This window comes from Gymnoscopelus microlampas (assembly GCF_963454915.1).
Source record: "Gymnoscopelus microlampas genome assembly, chromosome: 5".
Classification (NCBI taxonomy): Eukaryota; Metazoa; Chordata; class Actinopteri; order Myctophiformes; family Myctophidae; genus Gymnoscopelus; species Gymnoscopelus microlampas.
The window spans coordinates 51836908-51860094 of NC_139942.1; the positions used below are offsets into that span (position 1 = coordinate 51836908).

At 41.2% G+C, this 23187-nt stretch overlaps 1 protein-coding gene across 1 annotated transcript in view; it reads left to right on the forward strand.

The window, feature by feature from the left end:
• Nucleotides 1-976: 976 nt before the first annotated feature.
• Nucleotides 977-23187, forward strand: part of LOC311045170 (chymotrypsin B-like) — a 26643-nt gene continuing 4432 nt past the window's right edge. Inside the window, exons 1-3 of the mRNA XM_084056981.1 lie at nt 977-1093; nt 3344-3418; nt 21428-21487. Coding sequence (XP_083913107.1) covers nt 1051-1093; nt 3344-3418; nt 21428-21487 — 178 coding nt within the window. The 5' untranslated portion in view covers nt 977-1050. The remainder of the gene's footprint in view (nt 1094-3343; nt 3419-21427; nt 21488-23187) is intronic.

Genomic DNA, 23187 nt, shown 5'->3' on the forward strand with positions numbered 1-23187 from the left:
CCTGATATCCTTCCAATTTTCAAATGTAGCAGACGAGAATTCCTGAATTTTTGGGCAGCTTCTGTACTAAAGTGCAGTCAGGGCCATTAATAAAACCCACCCTATACAGCCTAGATGGCATCCAATATATTAAAGATGTTAGATTGAATTAATCTTGTACCATGTTCTCTTGACATCTTTTATCTTGACAGATTGAATGTTTATCCAATATTCTTCAGTAAATTCAACCTTTAATTCTTTTTTTCCCATGATAGTTTAAGCAAGGATACACTGGAATCCGGGGCCTCAAACATGCCATAATGTTAGGGATTATACCCACTAGACCATACCCATCGGGGGATATGAGCATGGTCCGCTTGTTTCGCGGATGTGGCAACACCGGCGCTTGTTTCACGCACATGATTTGGCAACCCGGGAGCCAGCGAACACAAAAATGCTAATAAACAGCCAGTCAAAGGAGACCGACTGAAAGAGGGATTTGGGAAAATATGGAGTGAGAGGAAGGACTTTGACCAATTCCCCTTATAGCCTGATATAGATGACAACTTATCAATAGTTTTAAATAAGGATGGAAGAGACTGCTCAGGGTCTGAGACAAACACAAGTATGTATGTCACGTATAAAATTAATTTATGACAGTTGTCACCTATTTGAATGAAATGCTCGTTCCCTGCAAATCCCAACCGCTCGCAGCTCAAGGGCAATGGCAAAGAGCGTAGGTGACGCTGGGTTGCTGGGTGAGCCAGTTTAAAGGTAAATGTAAAAGGGACTGTGACACAGTTTCCCACCCCCTCACTCTTGTCGTCAGATTTTCACACCCAGCCCCTTACCTTTCTGTGAGAACTGTCTTGACCTAGCTTCTGAAAAACTAGGTAAAAACTAGGTCAAACCGCGTCAAAGAAGAAAGGGCTCTTACAGAGCTATATAAGAGAAATGCTTGTTCAGTGAAGACTACAGTCACAACATACGTAAAGAGCTATAAGAGAAATATTACAGTCTGGACAACAGCACCAACACCAGGTCCAGAAGCTGTCCTGGGAGCCTTCAGACATGGAGAAAATCTGGATACTTTTCTTTTTGGTCTGTAACTCAGGTACAGTATAACTTCACTATTATTCACTTAATTCAGACATTAGGCCTAAATTTGGCTTTGTGTGGACTTGTGAAGGATTTAGACTGTGTTATTATTTTGTTGTTATATTAGTCCACGGACTACTCTCAGGTGGCACAGTGGTAAAGTGCCTGCCCACCACCCGAAGGTTGTGGGTTCGAATGCACCGTGGTGAATACGATACAAATCTATCTATACAAACACATTTGGCCTGTGTTCGGGGGAGGGAAGCCGGGCGGGGAGGGAGATTTTTGTCACTGCACATATTCCTACAGACTGGGGTGGCACCTGTCAGCAGGGAATGTTGGTTGGGAAGTCCTCCCAGTGGGGGCTCCTCACTGGCAGGTGAATCAGTACAGCAGCAGTGATCTCCCCACAAACACAAAAGTGTGGGGAGGAATCAATTGGGGAGAGAAAGGGGTAAAAAAAAAGGGGGTAAAAAGCACACAATATGCATCACCACCAAGACGGTGGTAAAATAAAAACACTTGTGAATTTGTGATCAATCAATATATACTGCTCAAAGAAATGTAGGGAACACTTTGATCCCTTAATTATTTTGAGTTTTCATGAACTGTGTACATACTGCTAACAAAAACTGCTCAAAATAATTAAGGGATCAAAGTGTTAATTATTTTGAGCAGTGTATTATTTCAATCAACCTTACTATGTGCTATGCCTGTGCTATTGATACATTACGTAAAATAACCTCAGTGACTCATTGAAAATGTAATTTAATATTTCTAACAGTATGTTGCTATATCAGTGGTGCTCCAACCTTTCCATGTCAAGGACCCCCAAAATGATATGTAGTTATAGATCATAACGAGGTAAGAAAACAACCCAAACCTCTACAGAAGTGGTCTTGCCGTTTAAAAACAACTTAACCCATTAAGGCCGATTCTACAAAATGTCTTCTAAATCCTAACAGTTTGCTGAAAAACGTATGTTGCTATATCAGTGCTGCTCAAACTTTTTCATGTCAAGGACCCCTAAAATTATGTGTATTTGTCCGCTGAACCCCATCTCAAAACATTTTGTTCCAGGGACACATTTTCATGATTTTTCTAATATAGCAGATCTACAAGCGCATAACACGGCACAAAGTGACACGCTATGAGCTTGTATTTCAGCTATTTTTGAAAAGCCAAAGTATAAACTATTGGTTAAAATGACACAGATGCCTTCCTGGTTTTAATGGGTTAAACTCTCCACTATTTTTAGTTACATGTACTTGGACCAATTTTTTCCCACCTTTTGAATGATGAATGAATGATGAATGATATCTTTATTTTGAACATGTTAAAATTAGGCAACAGTTAAAAATAAATAAAAAAATGCAATATGATAAAAAAGAAATGCAATACAGCCTCTCAGGCAACAACAAAAATACAATTCTACATGTCCAAAAAGGAGTAGGATGAATTATAAAACGTATTTAATCCTCTTACTTCAGCGTCATCTCATTCTTTTTCATATACCCACATGGTACAGTATACCCTTAAATAAACCAAATCTTTCAAATTAAACAGATAATTAAATAAAGTAATTCACATATATAATAAACGTACAAGTATTTACATATTCTATAATTATATTCTAAATATATTGTCATCAATCATACTGTCTATATATGTATACATGCACATATATACACACACACCCACATTTTTTAAAACCGGATCACATTTGAACACTGCTTGAGCTCCACATTCATACTGTTCCATAGCTTAACTCCACATATTGATATACAGAACAATTTCAATGTCGTCCGAGCACCTTGAGTTTTGAAATTTAACTCCCCGCTTAAATTATAGCCCCCCTCTCTATCAGAGAACATCACCTAGATATTTCCAGGGAGTTGATTATTCCTAGCTTTGTACATTATATAAGGGCAGTTTTATATTCTATAATATCACTGAATTTTAAGAGATTTGAATTTTAAAATAATATATTCATATGATCTCAATATCCAGCTTTATGTATTGTTCTGATAGCTCTTTTTTGAAGTATAATTATTGCCTGAAGTGAAGATGTATTTCCCCAAACCTCTGAACAGTAATTTAGATATGGTAAAACCAGGGAACAGTAGAGCATGCGGAGTGATTTATAGTCCAAAAGGTGCTTTGCTTTGCTCAGAACTGCAATGCTTCTTGATAGTTTAGTATGTATATATTTAATATGTTAGTTTCATTGCTCAGCTTTGACTGGTACTCTCCATGTTTTCAACAGGCTCACACCTGACATCAGCAGTCTATGTGCGTTCCCCTGAAGAAGTGGTTGTTGGCAACGGAACCACAGACACAGGTGGGTAGAGCAGCCAAAAACTGTTCTCAATTAAAGGCCTTGTTTCTTTAAAATAATATTTTGTGAGAAACTGTCATATGCAGTTTAAAATAGGCTGATTGATTGATTGAGTGAATATTTTATTAGACACAAATGCAAAATGCAAAAAAAGCACGAGTACAGTCAAAGGATAACACAAAAAAAATCCATGCGGTCTTGTTTCCATTGGGGTCCGAGGTATTCAATTCATCAACATATAGCACCAAAGATTTTTGAGGGATGGATCCACACTTGGGTGGCAGTGCTTTAGAAGGAGAATTTGCCCATGTTTGTTTTATGGGTGGGTGTTACCAGAGGCTCAAGAAGTTAATGTTCTGTAATGTTGTAATGTGTTTACAAAAGCTGTGTGTGTGTCATGCTGCAGTATCTTCACCCTTCAAACTATACAGTAGGTTGAATGAATTGATTTCAAACAGCAGTAATGAAGTGTTTTTTTTCCGTGTGTGTGTGTGTGTGTGTGTGTGTGTGTGTGTGTGTGTGTGTGTGTGTGTGTGTGTGTGTGTGTGTGTGTGTGTGTGTGTGTGTGCGCGCGTGCGTGCGTGCGTGCGTGCGTGCATGTATAAACACACGCATAAAAACTCTAATTTTAATAAAACGGACCTGAGTTACATGTTTTTTTGCATTGCTCAGCTTTGACTGGTACTCTCCATGTTTTCAACAGGCTCACACCTGACATCAGCAGTCTATGTGCGTTCCCCTGAAGAAGTGGTTGTTGGCAACGGAGCCACAGACACAGGTGGGTAGAGAAGCCAAAAACTGTTCTCTATTAAAGGCCTTGTTTCTTTAAAATAATAATGGCTCAAGTAGAAGTAAAGACACCACAATAATTACTTGAGTAAGAGTTAGCATCTGAGAAGACTACTAAGTTACTTTGTATGATCTGATTTATTGTTTACATGAGCAGAACTTAATTGAAATGTGTAAAATGATAAATGCTGTCTGTCTGTCTGTCTGTCTGTCTGTGCGTGCGTGCGTGCGTGCGTGCGTGACAGACAGACAGACAGACAGACAGACAGACAGACAGACAGACAGACAGACAGACAGACAGACAGACAGACAGACAGACAGACAGACAGACAGACAGACAGACAGACAGACAGACAGACAGACAGACAAGACAGACAAGACAGAGAGGACTGGTGTGTTGATGACATTTCTCATATATATGTGCACCTTAAACATGCAGGTAGGCTACAACAACAATACACACGCAGCAAAAAAAAAAATCCCTCTATGTCATCATATAATCAACAAGGATATGCCACTGTGGCTATCACACTCTCTCTGTATTTTATTACTTTTTGTTTAGTGGGTTCCCATAAAGTTGAGCATTGCTTGGAGCCCCACAATTGCTAAATCCGTCCCTGTGTGTGTGTGTGTGTGTGTGTGTGTGTGTGTGTGTGTGTGCGTGCGTGCGTGCGTGCGTGCGTGCGTGCGTGCGTGCGTGCGTGCGTGCGTGCGTTCTTCAGACTGTGGTGTTCCTGCCAAAACACCAAAAGTCCCTGCAGGATGTACCAGTGATGGACTAGGTATCATCAACGGTGAGGAGGCTGAACCTCACTCCTGGCCTTGGCAGGTCTACCTGCAGGTACATTATACAACACGCTGTTTATATTTAACATTTCATTATCCACATGTCACTAATAGACTGGACAGTGCATTCACTCCATGTGTATGTCCTTTACTATGACATATAATTGAACAAAAAAGGTTTCCTTTGTGTTTGCGTGTGCATGTGTGCGTGTGTGTGTGTGTGTGTGTGTGTGTGTGTGTGTGTGTGTGTGTGTGTGTGTGTGTGTGTGTGTGTGTGTGTGTCTGTGTTCATAAGTGTGCATTCATGCATAGGTGCGTGCATGCGGGTGGGTGGGAGTAGGTGGATGAAAGAAAGGGAAGATGTTTTGCCATTTCATAAACACTCTAAGTTACATAAATCCTACTGTTGCTAATGAAACCAATGTGATTTCAGCCCAAGCCGGGCTCTCATCATTTCTGTGGTGGATCACTGATCGGCAAGAAGTGGGTTGTGACTGCTGCCCACTGTCAGATCACCAGGTACAAGATGTATATGTATATACTGTATGACTAAAATACAATAACTGTTTTGTTGACTAAGATGGATAGAACAAATCACAAATATATATCATAGCATATGTCCAGATGCCTGTCAGACGGTGAAACAATGCTGCTCCGCATGTCTAGGATGGAACAAATGGGTGTAGCGTCAGGATATATTGATAAATGCCGAAAGTTGCGGTGATCTCGCCGAACGCCCATTATTTGGTCTGCACATGAGGGCCAATGTGTACTCACTCACTCAATTACTCACTCACTCATTCACTTTGACTTAAGTAACTCACCATCATATTTTATTTGTAACAATTTTTTCAGTAAATCTCACCGTGTAATCCTGGGTCTGCACGACCGCGAAAACAAAAAACAGAAGAACAAAAACAAAATAAAAAATCAGAAGATTGAGATTAAAGAGGTAGGTGCTCTGAGTCTGTTTTATAAGACTAGAAAAAAGCTTTGGCCAGGTTTGGCCATTTCCTACAGTATGTGTTCTTCCTCCAGACGGATACAGGTCCAGTGGGCAGGACAGCTAAACAATGTGGGCAGCTCAATGTTAAAGTATAATATGGAAAATGGTGGGGAATAATGTAAAGTATACATGATTTTAAGATACATGTTATCATTATCAGACCTACATTTATCATTGAAGTTGCTGTTTTGGCCCAAAATGATTTTTACACTCTATAACATTCGAAGGATCAGACCCTTCCTCACCCAGGAGTCAGCCCAGCTCTTTATCCTGACATCAGTTATATCAAAACTCGACTACTGTGACTCGTTCATTACTGGCCTCCCGGCATGTGCAAATGATCCAGAATGCCGCGGGACACTTGGTCTTCAGCCAGCCAAAATGTTCACATGTCTCCCCCATTCTTTGCTCTCAGTTGCTGCCCACACAGAGTACAAACACTGATGTTGGCCTACAAAGCAACCAAAGGTATGGCACCCCCATTATCTTCAAAGCCTGATCCAACCCTCCAGCTCACTCAAATCAGCTAACACAGGGAAGCTGTCAGAACCTTCCCTAAAACATCCGGGACAACGTTCCACACATCCCAGACTCTTCTCCCTTCTGGCTCCCAAACTGTGGAACGAACTCCCCATTGCAGTTAGAACTGCAGACTCACTCCCAATCTTCAGCCGTAATCTGACTCACCTCTTCAGACTCCACCTTAGCCCGTAGCACTTGCCCTAGCCTAGAAGACCTTGCAGGCTTATCCAAAGGCTAAAATGTAATTTACCATGTTATGTACTATGTAGACAGATGATCTGATGCATTGTTTTGTGTGTGTGTGTGTGTGTGTGTGTGTGTGTGTCTGGCTTTTATTCCTTTTGCAAATCACTCACTGTCCCATTCTGTCCTCTCAAATAACACTATTGGTGAGGACATTCTAATCTTCACCATTAAAGCACGTCTACAAGTGCTGCCGACCAAGTTTAACTTGGCAACCTGGTATCCATCACAACATGACCCACACTGTATTCTACACCCAGTACCACATGACAAAGAGACAGTCGCACACATCTTAAATGGCTGCAGCCACTATAAAGGACTGTACATTGCCAGACATGATCGTCTGGTGGATCTGGTCTCAGACAGAATCAGAGAAGTACAGGAAAGGACAACAAAAATGTATAAACACAGTACTGTAAAACTAGACTGGTTTGATCACAATGACACACATGTCAATTCACTGCAAGATATTCCAAATACCCCAGATATTGTGTTCATTAATGAAATGAGAAAAAACGTTACTATCTTCGAAATAGGCTGCCCATTTGATTTGTATATGGACATTTGTTTTACATCCAAACGTATGAAATATCAACCTTTGGTGGAACGTATTATGGCCTTGGGATATAACTGTCAACTTATTGTCCTTGTGTTTGGGAGTCTGGGCCACGTCCACAAACTTGTGCATGCAATTAGGTGGATTGCAAAAGACAAATGCAAAAAAGTTGGCTAAATACTGTTCTGTCTCAGCTATTATGGGCAGTCTGTCTATCTGGAGAAGGCGATGTTTCATTTACCCTTGAGTGGCAAAAAAAAAAAAAAAAAAAAAAAAAAAAACAACAACTGTTGAATCTCTGTATATACACGAATCTGTGGATTCGTGTATAGTATGTCATCAATTCGTTATCTTTTTCTTTTCCTCTGTGTGTTAAGCATGTGCAGCAGTTGTATCTGGTTTGCCCGTATAATGTGACCTTCTTCTGATCAATGTTTGGATCTATCATGTATTGCGCTTTTTGTGCAGATCCAAATAAAAGAATTCAAATGTGTGTGTGTGTGTGCGTGTGTGCGTGTGTGTGTGTGCGTGCGTGCGTGCGTGCGTGCGTGCGTGCGTGCGTGCGTGCGTGCGTGCGTAAAAACTTTTGGTTTTGGGGTTTCCATTTGAGAGAGAGAGAGAGAGAGAGAGAGAGAGAGAGAGAGAGAGAGAGAGAGAGAGAGAGAGAGAGAGAGAGAGAGAAGAGTCAGACAGACAGACAGACAGACAGACAGACAGACAGACAGACAGAGAGCTGTCAGAACCTTCCCTAAAAGAAAATGGTTCTTCAATTTAAGTATTAAGATACGAATGGGATACAACATTATGTTGGTACATTTCTTCCTCTACATTAACCTGCTCATTTTAATCTTGGACATTTTCTATACTCTTGGTTCCAGTTTGGAAAACATGGTTGAAGCCATACATTAAATCAACAAGCAGCAACAACTAGCTTTTTACACATCTCTCCTAACAGTTAAGCTCAATATGTAATTTCCCTGTAGGTCTTCAATCACCCCAACTGGAAAGACGAAACTGATGACTATGACATCGCACTGATCAAGCTGAAAAAACCTGCCCAGATGAACGAGCATGTGTCCCCCGTGTGTGTGGCTGAGTCTTGTGACAACTATGGTGGCATGAAGTGTGTGGCCACTGGGTGGGGATGGATCCGCTACGAACGTAAGTGAATGACAAGAAACACACTTTCCTTCCATCAGTGACTGGACTGTTGTACCAGTCATTTTCAATCATTTAGCATAGAGTAGGATATACACGTGACAAGTAGGCTACTGAGTGCCTACTTGCCAAGTAGGCAGAGCAAACTAATAGAGCAGATTAATTTTCAACATTTAGAATAGGATCAATCAACAATTGTCAATTATTATATCAGTTTGAAACCTCTTGTTCAGAATATAACTGTAAAAACTGCAAAGCTTCAAGATGATTTAATTAAGTAATATTACATGAGAGGATGTGTGCTTTACCGTGATTATTGGAGGCCAGTGGGGTGCTCCTTCCATTCCGACATCTCACCAGTCCGACTAGTGGCTTCCGCGTGCGGTTAGGGTTAGGGTGAGGGTTAGGTATAGGGTTAGTCAACGTCGGAAAGGCGACATGTCGGAAAGGAGAAATGCACCCGACGCCAGTGATGCGGTCAAGCATCACTGAAGTGCCAATAATAGACTAGGTAAAGCACACCCTCATGTGTAATATTGTGATTATACAACAGTAACCATCAAAATAAAACATCAAAATGTATTCATATTGTGGGACATTTCTCTCTCTAAATAACAACCTTCTGCAAGTGTTATCTCTGTTATCCTGGAAATACATGGGGTCCGTCTGACAGAGACAAACATAGTCCTTGTTTACTCAGCCACACTAGACAACTTTTCTCAGACTGGACACATAGAGAAACAATACTTAACTGTTAGCTCAATCTCATTGTATTTAAGATATTCAATAGAAATGCAAATGTTCCGTTTTGATTAGGCATGACATGCGGTAGACCAGAGAGTTATTTCAACCAATCAGTTTGCTTCGTCGGAACTACCAATATAATACCGGTATAATCAGTGTTGGGTAACTTTAAAGTAACTTTTTAGGTTACAGGATTACTGCTTTAAAAAAATAATCTGTTACGTTTTACACACTGAGAAAAGTAACGTGTTAGAATAATTTTAGATTACTTTTACTTTACCGACATTTAGAACCCATTTTCAAGACATCTATATTACAAAACGACATGTTATTTGTGTTACATTTATCCTTACACAGTTCCACCCTCAGTATTAATTTAATATAACTAATAATAATAATTATTATTATTAAGACATTAATTATAATACTCATATACTCATAATATTGTGACAACTGCCAGCTATAATCTAGTAGGCTACTCAGTTTAAAAAACCATAGCCTCTCAAACCAGATACATTGCTACGATGCGTAATGTGCGTCGCCTACCTACCCAAAATAACAGACATAAGCTATCAACGCACCGCGTCATGGCGTGCAGACAGCTTACAGATCTGTGCTTTTGGGCAGCATAAACAATAAGGCACAATTAACGGAGTACACAACAGTAAGCATTTTGGAAACCAAATAAGCCTGTAAAGCCTGTAACATTACGTGGACATGTAACTTGCTTGTAGTTTACTTTAATGCAGTGAACATGAACGTAGCGTTTACGTGGTGAAATTGGTTTCAGGTTAGTGTATATCTGTCTATCTTTTATTGTCTCATTTTAGTTGACCGTGTATTGTAAACTGTACTTCGATGTGCTTTTTCTCAGCAAACTTCTGAATAAAGTATTCAATCAATCAATCAATCAATCACGATATTCACCCAGCTGGGTTTAACGAGACAGCAGCGCAAAATGAAAATCCGATGTTTCAAAAACATGCTATCACAGATGATCCGATCATCTTATAAAAAATGTAAGCATATGCCAAGTTAACTGAAGTTATAAAGCTGATGCTGAGCAAAACATATTTGTTTTATTTCGATGTTTTTTTATATTTAAACTTTATGATGAAAGGCCGCACACAGAAGCTATGTGGGGATACTCCAGGCTGCCGCCGCACAAACCGGAGATTCCGTTGCGCAAGGGAAGGAAAGGGCAACATTGATGTCAGGGACATCTTTTTAAACACTAACGGATTACTTATTTGAAAACGTAACTAGTAACAAAGTACGCCAATTGCTAAACTAACGCGTTAGGTTACTCCGTTACCCAAAAAAGTATTCTGTTACAGTAACGCCGTTACCCCCCAGTCTGATAGTGACACATGGAGGTGTCTAAGAGCTTAAACCTAACCATTGACTTGTGTGTATTTCTTTCAGCTCCATACCCTCTCAAGCTCCAGCAAGTGTGTCTGCCTATCATCGATAAGTGCGATAGTAGTAACTACTGGGGCAATAAAATCACCAGTCGGATGATCTGTGCTGGAGGTGCTAGATCTGGAATCTGCAAAGTGAGTGACACAGACGTCAATGAAAGAAACAAAATAAAAGAGGAAAACATAAAGATGTCATAGCTAAACAACAAGATGGTGGAAGTAAAAATCCGCCCCAAAATGTAATAATAATAATAAATAAATAATAATAAGAATAAATATAGCTGCAAGCAGCGATAATACGGGGCCAGGAGAGAGAAAGAGAAATGATAATTCCTTTAACAGGTCAGTTCATGAAAGTCCTTGCGGTCTTGTTTCCAATGAGGGCCTGTGAGCAATTAGGGGTTAAGAGTCTTGCTCAGGGACAAATTTCATCGACACATTTGCTGATCTGGCCTGGAATCGTACCTGGGGCAACCAGAGCCTCTGGCTTCCTAGGCAGGCTCACTAACCACTCAGCTATGGCCGCCCCTCAGAGAGAGAGAGAGAGAGAGAGAGAGAGAGAGAGAGAGAGAGAGAGAGAGAGAGAGAGAGAGAGAGAGAGAGAGAGAGAGAGAGAGAGAGAGAGAGAGAGAGAGAGAGAGAGAGAAGACATGGAAACGGAATAGATTGAAGAGAAAGACATGGAAACGGAATAGATTGAAGAGAGAGAGAGAGAGCCATGGAAACGGAATAGATTGAGTCATGTTTTTTGCAATTCAACTTAAATGAGTCTGCATCAAGTGAGGCTTGAACCGGCAACCTTGCGGTCGTGAGGCACTCTTAGGTAGCTGCAACACTACCTATAGTGCTATGGCTTTGTCCAGGCTGATATTGTCTGTTGAGGATTACAAACTCTTGCCTTCTGTCATGACCCAAGCCCCTGTTTCACTAACACTAAGATCACTCGTTCACAAACCATTTACCAATGAAGAAATTGTACATCTCCTCAGAACCAAAACTAGTGAAAGTAGCCGATCTACAAGCTCACAAACCATTAAAAGTTGTCAGATTGTACATCGGCTATTTTCACAATGAAGTATGTTATACATTGAAAAAACATACTCTCATTGCTATCTGAAAAGTGGTGAGATTGTAGATCAGCTATTTTCACAAGTAGGTCAAATAGGGCATGAGTTGTACTTGTTCAAAGTTGGCATTTTTCAATTGAGTGCTATAGCGCCACCTTTTGACGAAAGATTGTGAGAATTATTTCTTGATCGTTTTTCATGACCATCTACCATATGGCCGAGTTTCGTAAAAAGCGTATGCACGGAACTGCCAAACGTGGCAGAAGAAGAAACGGAATAATGCCAATAACAAAACGGGTCCATGCTGGAAGCCTGGCCCCGTAATAAGAATAAGAAGAAGAAGAATTTGGATATGAAACATATAGACATGAAAAGCAATGTAAACACAACTGCTTGTTGTTTCAGGGTGACTCTGGTGGACCCCTGGTCTGTAAGAAGAAGAATGGACCCTGGACCCTGGTTGGTGTGTCCTCCTTTATGAAGCTAGGCTGCCTTGCCAACATGCCTGGTGTTTTCGCCTACGTCCCTAACCTGCGTGCCTGGATGGACAGGACTATCAATGACAACTAAACTGTAACTTGCTGTTACTCTAGCTGTCATCTACATCAGTGATTCTCAACCTCTTATGAGCAATGGACCACTAGCATATATTTTAAACAATCCTCAAGGACCAGCCCACCCCATCTCCACACAACATATATTTTGTAGTATATAAGATTTTTTTTTTTATATGAATGATCTTAAAGCCGGATTTGTATAGTTTCGCACCACTGTCATACACCAACAGTAGCTGATCTACATTTTTGGTGCAAAATGAATTGTATGAAGCAGTCAATATTTGATTTCAAACTTTTTTCCACACCCTATGCCTATTTATATAATTATCTTTCTTAAATTTGATGGACTAGTGGTCTGTGGACATTGACAACTGGTTGAGATACAGTGATCTACATAATCAATAATACAATCATTGCAAATGCCTGGTGTTGTATATGTGTCTTTGAGGTGCACATTGTTTGCAGTGATAAATGCATAATTGCTTATTGCTTGAATAAATCTTTGAATTGCAGCTGGTTACCAGTGGTCTCAATCATTTTACCTGGAGATAAAGTACATGTGAATGTAGGTTTTCTGATACTGTATTTATAGAGAGGATCAGCCCTATTAGTGACCTTCCCCTTCGCTGAAGCTTCAGGACTCTGTCACAGAGCATTACCATCCTTAATTGTGCCACAATGTATTTATGACCGATTCAAAACTATTTAAAAAAATGTATTATAATAAAAAAAAATCCCAATCAGTTTAATCCAAATTATTTCAGTCATATTGTTTTCATTTGGATGGAATCTTAGATTAGTTTTAGTTTGATGCAGAAACACAACATAATTGCGTCAGCTGGACATTGGCACACACACCTCAGCTGTGCTTAACTGAAAGTGACTGGAGTTAGTAAAAAAAAAAAAAGCCCTTGAATATGACTGAAGACATGATAATGTTTACTGTGACTATGGTAAGCTCATATTTCATATCCCAAACACCATAGAGTAAAATCTCCTGTAACTTTAAGCAGCACATTTTTTGGCGGTAAATTGTGAATCGATTTTGAATCATTGATAATAAGGAGCGCGATTCTTACATTAATAGATTTTTTTCAACACCCCTACGCACGCACGCACGCACCTTTTTAAACAATGTTACAAAGTGCTTAACAACTTAAAATCAAACAGTGAACAATAAAACAATTTACAGCAACAGGAACAACACACAACAGTATCAGTGAGTATAAAGGAGGTCCACCGAATTCTGCTGTTAGGAGGTTAAAAAGGCCTTTCTATAAAAATGGGTCTTTAATTTGGATTTAAAAATGGCAATGGAATTAACAACCCTGAGGTCTAATGGGAGGCTGTTCCAGAGTCTAGGGGCCCTGATGGCAAAGGCCCGATCACCCTTGGTCCCCAGCCTAGACGTAGGGACATCTAGTAGGGTCAGAGGACCTTAGGCGGCGGACAGGCACAAGGGGATCAAGCAGGTCAGCTAGATATTGTGGCATGATACAGACTGGAGTAGTCAGAGAGAGCACGGGCAGCACCAATTGTCTTATAGACCATAAAAAGAATGGGAAATTGAGATTTTCGTAGACTATAGGAAGTTGAATGCAGTCACACATAAAGATGCCCACCCTCTGCCTAGGATGGAGGAAACTCTCAGAACATTAATTAAGGCCAACTATTATTCAACACTTGATCTAGCTAGTGGTTAGGCTACTGGCAAGTAGATGTGAGTAGATGTGACCATTCCACAGGCTCGCTCATTCCTGGGTTTCACTGGATACTATTGCAGGTACATTGGTGAGTTTGCAAGAATTGCCAGACCACTTAATTCTTTGTTGATCGGGGTGCCCAAAACCAAGAGGCCAAATACTGCCCTGAAATGGGATGAACACTGCAACAATCTTTTGATCTGCTCAAACAGAGACTTTTGGAAGCACCCATCCTAGCCTTCGCAGACTTAACTCCCATTCAGGCTATACATGGATGCAAGTAATGTAGGCCTAATGAACAGGTCATATCTTATGCAATTATCAACGCTGTTGAGGAATTTCAATGCAATGCTGCTAACAGCTGTAGGCTATTGTGTATGTGACAATAACCAAATAACATAAATAATATATTTTACTCTACAGTATTTGCATGCACACATGTCTTTAATCTGTTTCTTGTCTTTCTCATCAAGCTTCCTATCAACAGGTTCAGTTTGTGCATCCTGCGGTTCTTGTATCAGCTGGTGGTTTAAGGTTCTCGTATTAGATGGTGGTTTAAGCAACAGGTTTCTAAAGTTTGTTTCCCTGAAGCTGATCAAATCAACCTAGCAGTTCACCCAGTTAAAACTAGAAAAGTGAGCTCTGCTGAAACACACAAACACACTCACACACACACACACACACACACACACACACACACGCACGCGCACGCCGCCTTACCGCTCATGCCATAACTTTTTAGGCTCTTTTTACTATTTTGAAAAACATGTTAAAATAGTTCAAATAGCCGATCTACAAGCTCACAACATGTCCATGTATTTTCACTATTTTAAAATGTTTACAGTACCTTATGCTTCTAAAGATGACAGGGGCACAGATCTTCTGCAAACAGATTCTAGTGACAAATATGAAGGGTCCTGGACAAAAGTCAAATGATTATCACTTCAAGTTGACCTGCACTTGAAATATTTTGGCAAAATTAGAGAATACCCCGCTTCTCCAGACATTACCTTACTGACCTGTGATTGGGTCAAAAACATAAACGCCCCAAAAAAAATGTAAAACTAAACAAAATAAAACAAAACTCCCCTAGAAGCCCACAGCACCACCAAACAAACCAATCTTTGGCAAAAAAAAACGCCTGCAAATCACAAGCGCTAGCGGCTAGAGGGTGATGGCGAAAGAGCTAAGGTGACACTGGGGTTGTGGGGTCAGCCAGTTTAAGGGTAAATTTAGATGGAACTTCCAACCAATCACTGTGGTCAGTTATGTCGATTATCCTTTCACACCTTGCACTTTTCTGTGAACATTGTGAAGCCACAGATTTGCAAACTCTTTCCATCCACCAGCCACAGAGACTGGCCTTTTCTTCTGTTTGTTTTTACCAGTCAGTTCAGGCGATTCTAGCGTTGTGTGTGTGTGTGTGTGTGTGTGTGTGTGTGTGTGTGTGTGTGTGTGTGTGTGTGTGTGTGTGTGTGTGTGTGTGTGTGTGTGTGTGTGTGTGCGTGCGTGCGTGCGTGCGTGCGTGCGTACGTGCGTGCGTGTGTGTGTGTGTGTCTCACTTAAAGTGAAGAGGAAGTGTTACCCAAATCTGTATGGAGTGGAACTACTTGTCCCCCAGTCTTTCCCCCCCACTTCCTATAAACCACAACATGCCACTAGATTTTCCTTTTGTTTTTTTATCTAAGCTTATACTGTATATGTTTATATAAGCTTCTGGAACCTAAGCTGACCACAATGTCAGGGTACATAGAGTCACTTTGGTCTCTTAGCTTTATCTAATCCAAGTACACAAAGGTGTTAAAACCACCCTGATCAAGTAAAGCCCCGCCTTTCACACATACATCATGTCAACATGTTTACAACAAACAGCTAACTTTCCAACCACAAATGCTTGCAAGTGTTAATGTACTCCATGTACTTCTTGTACAGTATGTACATCTGAGTCGCAATGTTATGAGGGCTGCTAACTTTTCAGAAAACCTTTTAGTGGGATTTGATCGTATGAGCGTGAGCGTATAGAATGCCACCATTCCAAATTTTGGAAATGCAAAACAATTTCGAAAAGTGCACTCCTCAGAGCGCAGAAATCAATCATAGCCAATCGGAATGGAATATGAAACATTGCACTGATACACCTTAATCACATTCCCCCAGAGATAATGTGTACCAATTTGTATGAGATTTTGGAAAAAATCTGTAGGCCTAGGAGCAAAACTGGTACAAAATGGCGGAAAACCTAGTCTGGCAAAAATGGGTGGGGTCTATACGGAGAGTTGCAACATCATCCACGGAATCCGGGGTGAATCCGGTTCAAGAGTTTTGTTGAAGAGAATGTTGCGGTGGCGGTTCTTCCTGGGCCTAGTGGGAATGCACACGCAAAGTTTCACACTGACTGGTCCAGCGGTGCCTGATATTAGCTGATGTCAGCATGTAACGATGTCAACAAGACCACACACTGGATCTGATGAAATACTCAGAAATAATCATAACAGACAGCAATACAATGAATAATCATAGCAAAAATACTGATCAATATTTTGAGACGCTGATTTTATAACCCAGATAGCAGAGGACTGTTGGGAGGTCAATGGCCCACCAACGAACACTGTCAGAGAACTGTGCCTCGCACGCACGCACGCCCCCACACACACAATGTAATGCACATTGTAAAGCGCTTTGGAGAAAGTTGCTGTGCTATATCAATGCATCCTTTACCATTTAAAAGTCTTATCATAATTGTAGTTCATGTTTTTTTAAAACATGGTATATTTTCATCTGGTTCTATGATTCCTATCAACTCTGCCTCGTTGAAAAGTGAAGAAACCAGCTTGTATCCTTTTCGCTCTGCGGTGACACACACACACACACACACACACACACACACACACACACACACACACACACACACACACACACACACACACACACACACACACACACACACACACACACACACACACAGCAGCAGACTAGAGGCTGCGAACATGATCACAACTTTGCACCGTTGAGCCAGCTCTATATATTCTATATATTCTATATATTCTCTCTTCATTGATCAAGAGTTCACAGAAATGTTAATAAACAGGTTACATTGGAAAAGTGAAATAACCGGCTTCCTTCGACCCATTGCAGGTCAGATACACAGAAGGACAGAGTTTTCGATTCCAGGCCAGGCCAGTAGATGTGTGTCCCTGAGCAAGAATCTTAACCCGTAATTGCTCCTCGAGCAACGTAGAATGGCTGCTCACTGCTCCTAGTGATTATAGGATGGGTAAATAAACCCCAAGGATTATTGGGGACTATTCTATTCTATTCTATGTGTGGCCAGAAACAGCCTGAATTTCACACCATCGTCCAGTTTGCTGATGACACAGTGGTGGGCCCGATTTGAAATGACGCCTCCTCTCATCTGGAGGAGGAGGCAGGCAGTCAGGGATGGGGATCCACAATCGATTATATGGAACATAAATTGACCAGGGAACATAAATTGAATGGCTTACATGTGCATATCGCTTCAATGTTGCGTCCGTTGAAGCCAACATGCTCTACCTTTGATTGTCTGCAGTAATTAAATGAAAGTGATAAAGTGACCCAGATTAGCACCAGTTTGCCAACAACCATCATTAAAAGATAAGTGATTTCAATAACATTAACATTATTTTGAATAACATCAAAAATTAAGTCTTCCACACGGGAAAACAGTGAATTAAAGTCATTTTAATTAATTTGTGCGTAATGTAGAACGGTTAAGGCCCCTAGGGTTTCTTACCTCACCAGCACAACAACTAACTGTCAACTTTCCCATGGAAAGAACTAACATATCATGCATATGTATATATATATATATATATATATATATATATATAACTGTTGTGCAAATCAAATCAAATGAAGTCAGCAGTGGTTAACACGTTCTAACGGCTCTCACCTTGACTTCCCTTTTTAGTTTTGGTTGTGTTCTTGGTCCGTGTAACTAACAGAATGTGCATTGCTTTTCTGCTGCACAATTTTGAAAACGGCTGATTTTGGCAAAACACCACACACAGGGCGCCAACGGCCTAGTGGTTAACGTATATACGTGCGTCTCTCTCTCTCTCTCTCTCACTGTTTCCTGTCGTTCTAAACTGTACCATCTAATGAAGGCAGGAAAAAAACACGACCACAAACTCAAGTAGCAGAACACCTCAGATCTTGATCTGGTGGTTAAAGTAGATGTATCGTACTGAGAAGCACAAAAAAATGTTAACATTTCATGTTTTTGTGTTTGTGATCATAACCTGGCACTACATACTGTCCATCAATGTCATGTTTTTAACACACTATTAAGATAACCAAATGTCAACGGTTGTCATAAGGCGCACTTGTGTTGTCCTCAACTCTGTGTGTGTGCGTGTGCGCGCGCGCGTGTGTGTGTGTGTGTGTGCTTGTGTTCACCCAGTCAGAATGTCATTAATAAAATAAACCACTCCCTGATGAATACATAATGAGTAGAGCTGACATGTGACAACTACAAAGATATAAGACGTGTTGTTCAGTGAAGGTCATGTTCAGACTGAAGACTAATTGGATCATATCAGTGTATGTTTATTGACAGCTACAGACATATCAGTGTATGAGTCCTGACAGACAGATATGAATGAAATAACCTTGGTGTTCCTTTTGCTGTGGAGCTCAGGTACAGTATGACTTTATTTTAACACCACCTAACTAACCCATTAAGACCTGAAGCCGATTCTACAAATGTCTTCTAAATCCAAAACAGTTTGCTGAAAAACTTATGTTGCTATATCAGTGCTGCTCAAACTTTTTCATGTCAGGGACCCCTAAAATGATTTGGCTACTGACCAACATCTCAAAATATTTTGTTCCAGGGACCCCCAGCTGCAAAGATTTTAGTAAAAAATGTTTGCTATAAACAATGTATATTCAAAGATTTGCACAACTTTTTCAAAAATAGCAGATCTACAAGCTCATAGCGCGCCACAAAGTGAGCTGTGAGCTTGTATTTCTAAAAACGGACCTGAGTGTACTTGGACCACTTTTTTCCCACCTTTTAGTTGCATTGCTCAGCTTTGACTGGTACTCTCCATGTTTTCAACAGGCTCACACCTGACATCAGCAGTCTATGTGCGTTCCCCTGAAGAAGTGGTTGTTGGCAACGGAACCACAGACACAGGTGGGTAGAGAAGCCAAAAACCGTTCTCAATTAAAGGCTTTGTTTCTTTAAAATAATAATGTCTCAAGTAGAAGTAAAGCCACCCCAAGAATTACTTGAGTAAGAGTGAGCATCTGAAAAGACTACTAAGTTACTTTGTATGATCTGAATTATTGTTTACATGAGCAGAACTTCATTGAAATGTGTAAAATATAAAATGAATATAAATGATACACTAAAAATAAACATAATATAAAATAGCCATGTTGTGCAAATTCAAATATGGCCTAAACCACTTAAAAATGATACACAATAATACATAAAATCTTTAAAGTCAGACATAAAAGGCAGCACATAATGTAAGTATTGTTTAGTCAGTCCACTCATTGTAACCTCACATCACCTTCCAGCACAGAGATAGTCTGTGATGTGCTGTGAATAGAATCATTTGATTGGTCAACAGATGCATGTGACAGAGCCGATTGCAAATACCAGTCAGGATGTTTGGCTGAAATCTCTCTGAGACAATAGCCAAATTCCAATACCCCAACTTCCACACTAGCTCACTCCACTCGTGCACTAGTCCCGCCGCAGAGTGAGGAGGAGAGGATTATATGCGAGTCAGGAGGAATCAAGCCGGTTGGACTGATGGACACATTCCAATATTTCACTCCTGCCTGCTCACTCACTCGCTGCTCCTGCATGTCATGTTGTATATTAGATGCTGTTTTTCTCATATTTGAGCTGTTTGACATGCATTCTCGCACAGCGAACAGCATCATTGTATAAATAAAAATCAACCCATTATATAATTTGTTGCTTCAGTAGCTTTGATCTCTGTTATTCAGAATTATATATATAAATGCACTTCAGTATCTCTGCGGTTTAATCAAGTTACAAGTACTCATGGACGCCGATACCATGGGGGCTTCGGGGCATAAGCCCCCACCCTAAATAATCAGCCCCCACAAGAATCTCAGATGTCGGGGCCCAAATGAATTACCATAGCAGGGCGCTCTGAAGGTGCAAATGCGTGCCCGCGAGAGAGCCGACAACGTGCCGTTAACACTTAGAACAAAAGCCCAGAAAGAGTGCTAAAGGGGTTCAGTGGCCAGATGAATTTAATCAGCACCCCCCCCCCCCCCAATCAAAGTTACATAGGCCACCTATACGGACTGGGACCCTACAGATTATGTGATAACTTGGCTGAGAGATCCCATTTTTCTTTAAATGATTTTAATGTTGTTTTTGCTCTTCTTTTTGCTTTATTGTTATATTATTATTGCTTTTTCTGTAAAGCACATCCGCTTTATTTATTTGTTTGCTCTGTAAAGCACTTTTCAGCATTTTCTTATGATGCTGAAATGTTGAAACATGCTGTGTCATAAAAAGCCCTTGGACATTCATTTTAAAATCGTACCACTGTACTATTGTCAAACTGTTAATAAAGTAGTCAATGAAAAATTCGGTCGCGGCTGGGGGGGCTAATGGGAGTTGAGTTGAGCCCCCACGCATGCAGGCACATTATGTTTACATTTTAGGATATGAGCAGCACACAGGAAAATGTTTAATCGGCTTTAAAACATCCCCTTGAAGGCTGCGGTACGGCACTGCAGTTTTTTTTTTTAAAGATTCCATCTCCAGACAGGTTTCCCTCCCATAGCCCGAGGAGACAGTACATACAAGAAGCCTACACTCCATGTACACTCGCTGTTTGACGCTCCAAGAGGCTTGGAGAGCTCACTCGCTCTCCGGTCTCGGCCCCTCAAAAAGCAAATTATCATTTGGGACAAAACATAAAACTATTTGGGTTAAGCTGGAGGATCGAATGTGGAGTGAGCGAGTGATCAGAGATTTGGGTATTGGAATGTGGCTATAGAAACACAAACAGAATACATTTAATAGAAAATGTAGCCAAATAATTAGAAAAATCTTACTTTCACTGCTTTACATTCGGCCCAAATATAAAGGAGATCATTTGGGCCAAATACAAGCTCACAACGCTTTAAATGTTTAGCTTTTAGATTGGCTATTGTTGCTAGTTTTGTGGGAAACCGTGATATGAAGTTTAAAATAGGCTCAAGAAGTTAAAGTTCTGTAATGTTGTAATTTGTTTACAAAAGCTGTGCGTGTCATGCTGCAGTATCTTCACCCTTCACACTATAATATACAGCAGGTTGAATTAATTGATTTCAAACGGCAGTAATGAAGTGTTTTTTTTCCTGTGTGTGTGTGTGTGTGTGTGTGTGTGTGTGTGTGTGTGTGTGTGTGTGTGTGTGTGTGTGTGTGTGTGTGTACACAGAGGCAGTTTTAAACCAGCAAAGCAGTGGAGCTCTGATGCAAAAGGGGCCTCGCCCCCATGGTGAATAAAATATATTTATATATTTACCTTATCTAACTATATAAATGGCGAGCAACTTCCGCACCCTCGGTGGTGACACCCCACAGCTCTGTTCTCGAATAAACAACGCACCGCCAGACCACATGTCGCCTACTGACTCGCCACGGCGGCCGCGCTGAATTAACGCCTCGCGTAGGGGACATCTCACTGTTCACTACACCTTTTCCACCGCGCAACATAATTAATTCTACTCACCAAATGTCGGACAAAACGGAAGGGGAGCCAGCTTCGTACCGTTTACCGTGCGCACGACCTCATCACCACAACAGCAGCCAGCCGCTGCGGGTTTTTTTTCCTTTTTTTCCAAACTTTTTTTTTGGTCACCATTTTCTCCAGGCACCATTTCTGGTGTAACGTCGGGTGTTTCTTTTCACCAGCCAATCACCTTTCACGTTGCCACGTCCGTTGCCACGTCGCGCTGACGTACGCTAAACAAGCGCTGCCGTGCGCACAATGCAAACGAGCCCAAAGGCGCGCAAAAATAAGCCGCCCATTGCTTACACACAAAGTCAGACCTGGCAACGCAGCCTACGCCAATCATGTGTGAGAGATCTACAAGCTATGGGGCAGAGACGCCACCGTATCTTAGCAACAACTACAGCGCTCACTCTCATTGGTCGTGTCACGCTAACAGCAGTCTCCAGACAATGGCATCGCAGACAGCTTGCTGTTACTGCTGTAGCCATCACAGGCAGTTGCAGCACGACGGACAGGGCGCTGTGATAGCTGCCATGTCGCTAACGCTAACCTGGTTGTCATGCCTGCAGCGGCTGTGCAATCACTTTGTCAACAATGCACGTTCGTGTGGTGAATGTCTATATTGCTGCTCAGTTCGTCCATTGTACATGGTGTATGTTTGTGTGTGTCTTCTGGAGAACTATGTAGCTCCACAGCAACTACAGTAACTAACGTAATGGCAGGACCGCCCCGTGCAACGCATGTTACGCTGCATTATGCTCATGTAGTAATTTCAGATAATTTCGCTCCGATTACAGCAGTGTTTATCAACCCTTTCACGCCGCCCCCCCCCCCCCCCCCCCCCCAAATACACGTACTTGATCTGGGACCCCCCCATTCTGTTTGACTCCGTTCCACAAGTAAATATTGTGAAAATAGCCGATCTACAAGCTCGAAACGCCTCACGTTCAGAGGCTTTGTACGCTTGGAGATCGGCTATTTTCTACATGATTGCCTCTTTCTTACATTCTTTGCCAATGTGGCCCATGTTTTCATAGCATAGTTTATTGCCTACTTTTTTATTGTCTCCGCCAGGCCGAAAGGCATGGCGCAAGACTATGTTTCACCCCCTGTCCGTCCGTCTGTGATAGCTAATCTCTCACATCGTTGACTTGATCGCAGCAAAATAACAGCCCGATGTGGAGAGTCAGTGAGAGCTGGATAAACGACGTAAAATGTGTCAAAAGGAGTCTGTACGGCTGTCGATAAATGAACACATGACGTCGGTGGGAGAGGAGATATTGTGTCTTTTGGACAAACAGCAGCGTGGTGCTGATGTTTGTTGTGTGCAGCAGCTTAATGTCAGAGTGTTTGTGTTGGAGCGCCTCAGTGCGGCTGCAGAGTTCATGTGCAACCTCTTCCAGAGAGACACAGAGACACTAGAAACTCTGCTGGGGAAAAAAAACACTGCTGGGCATTGACTT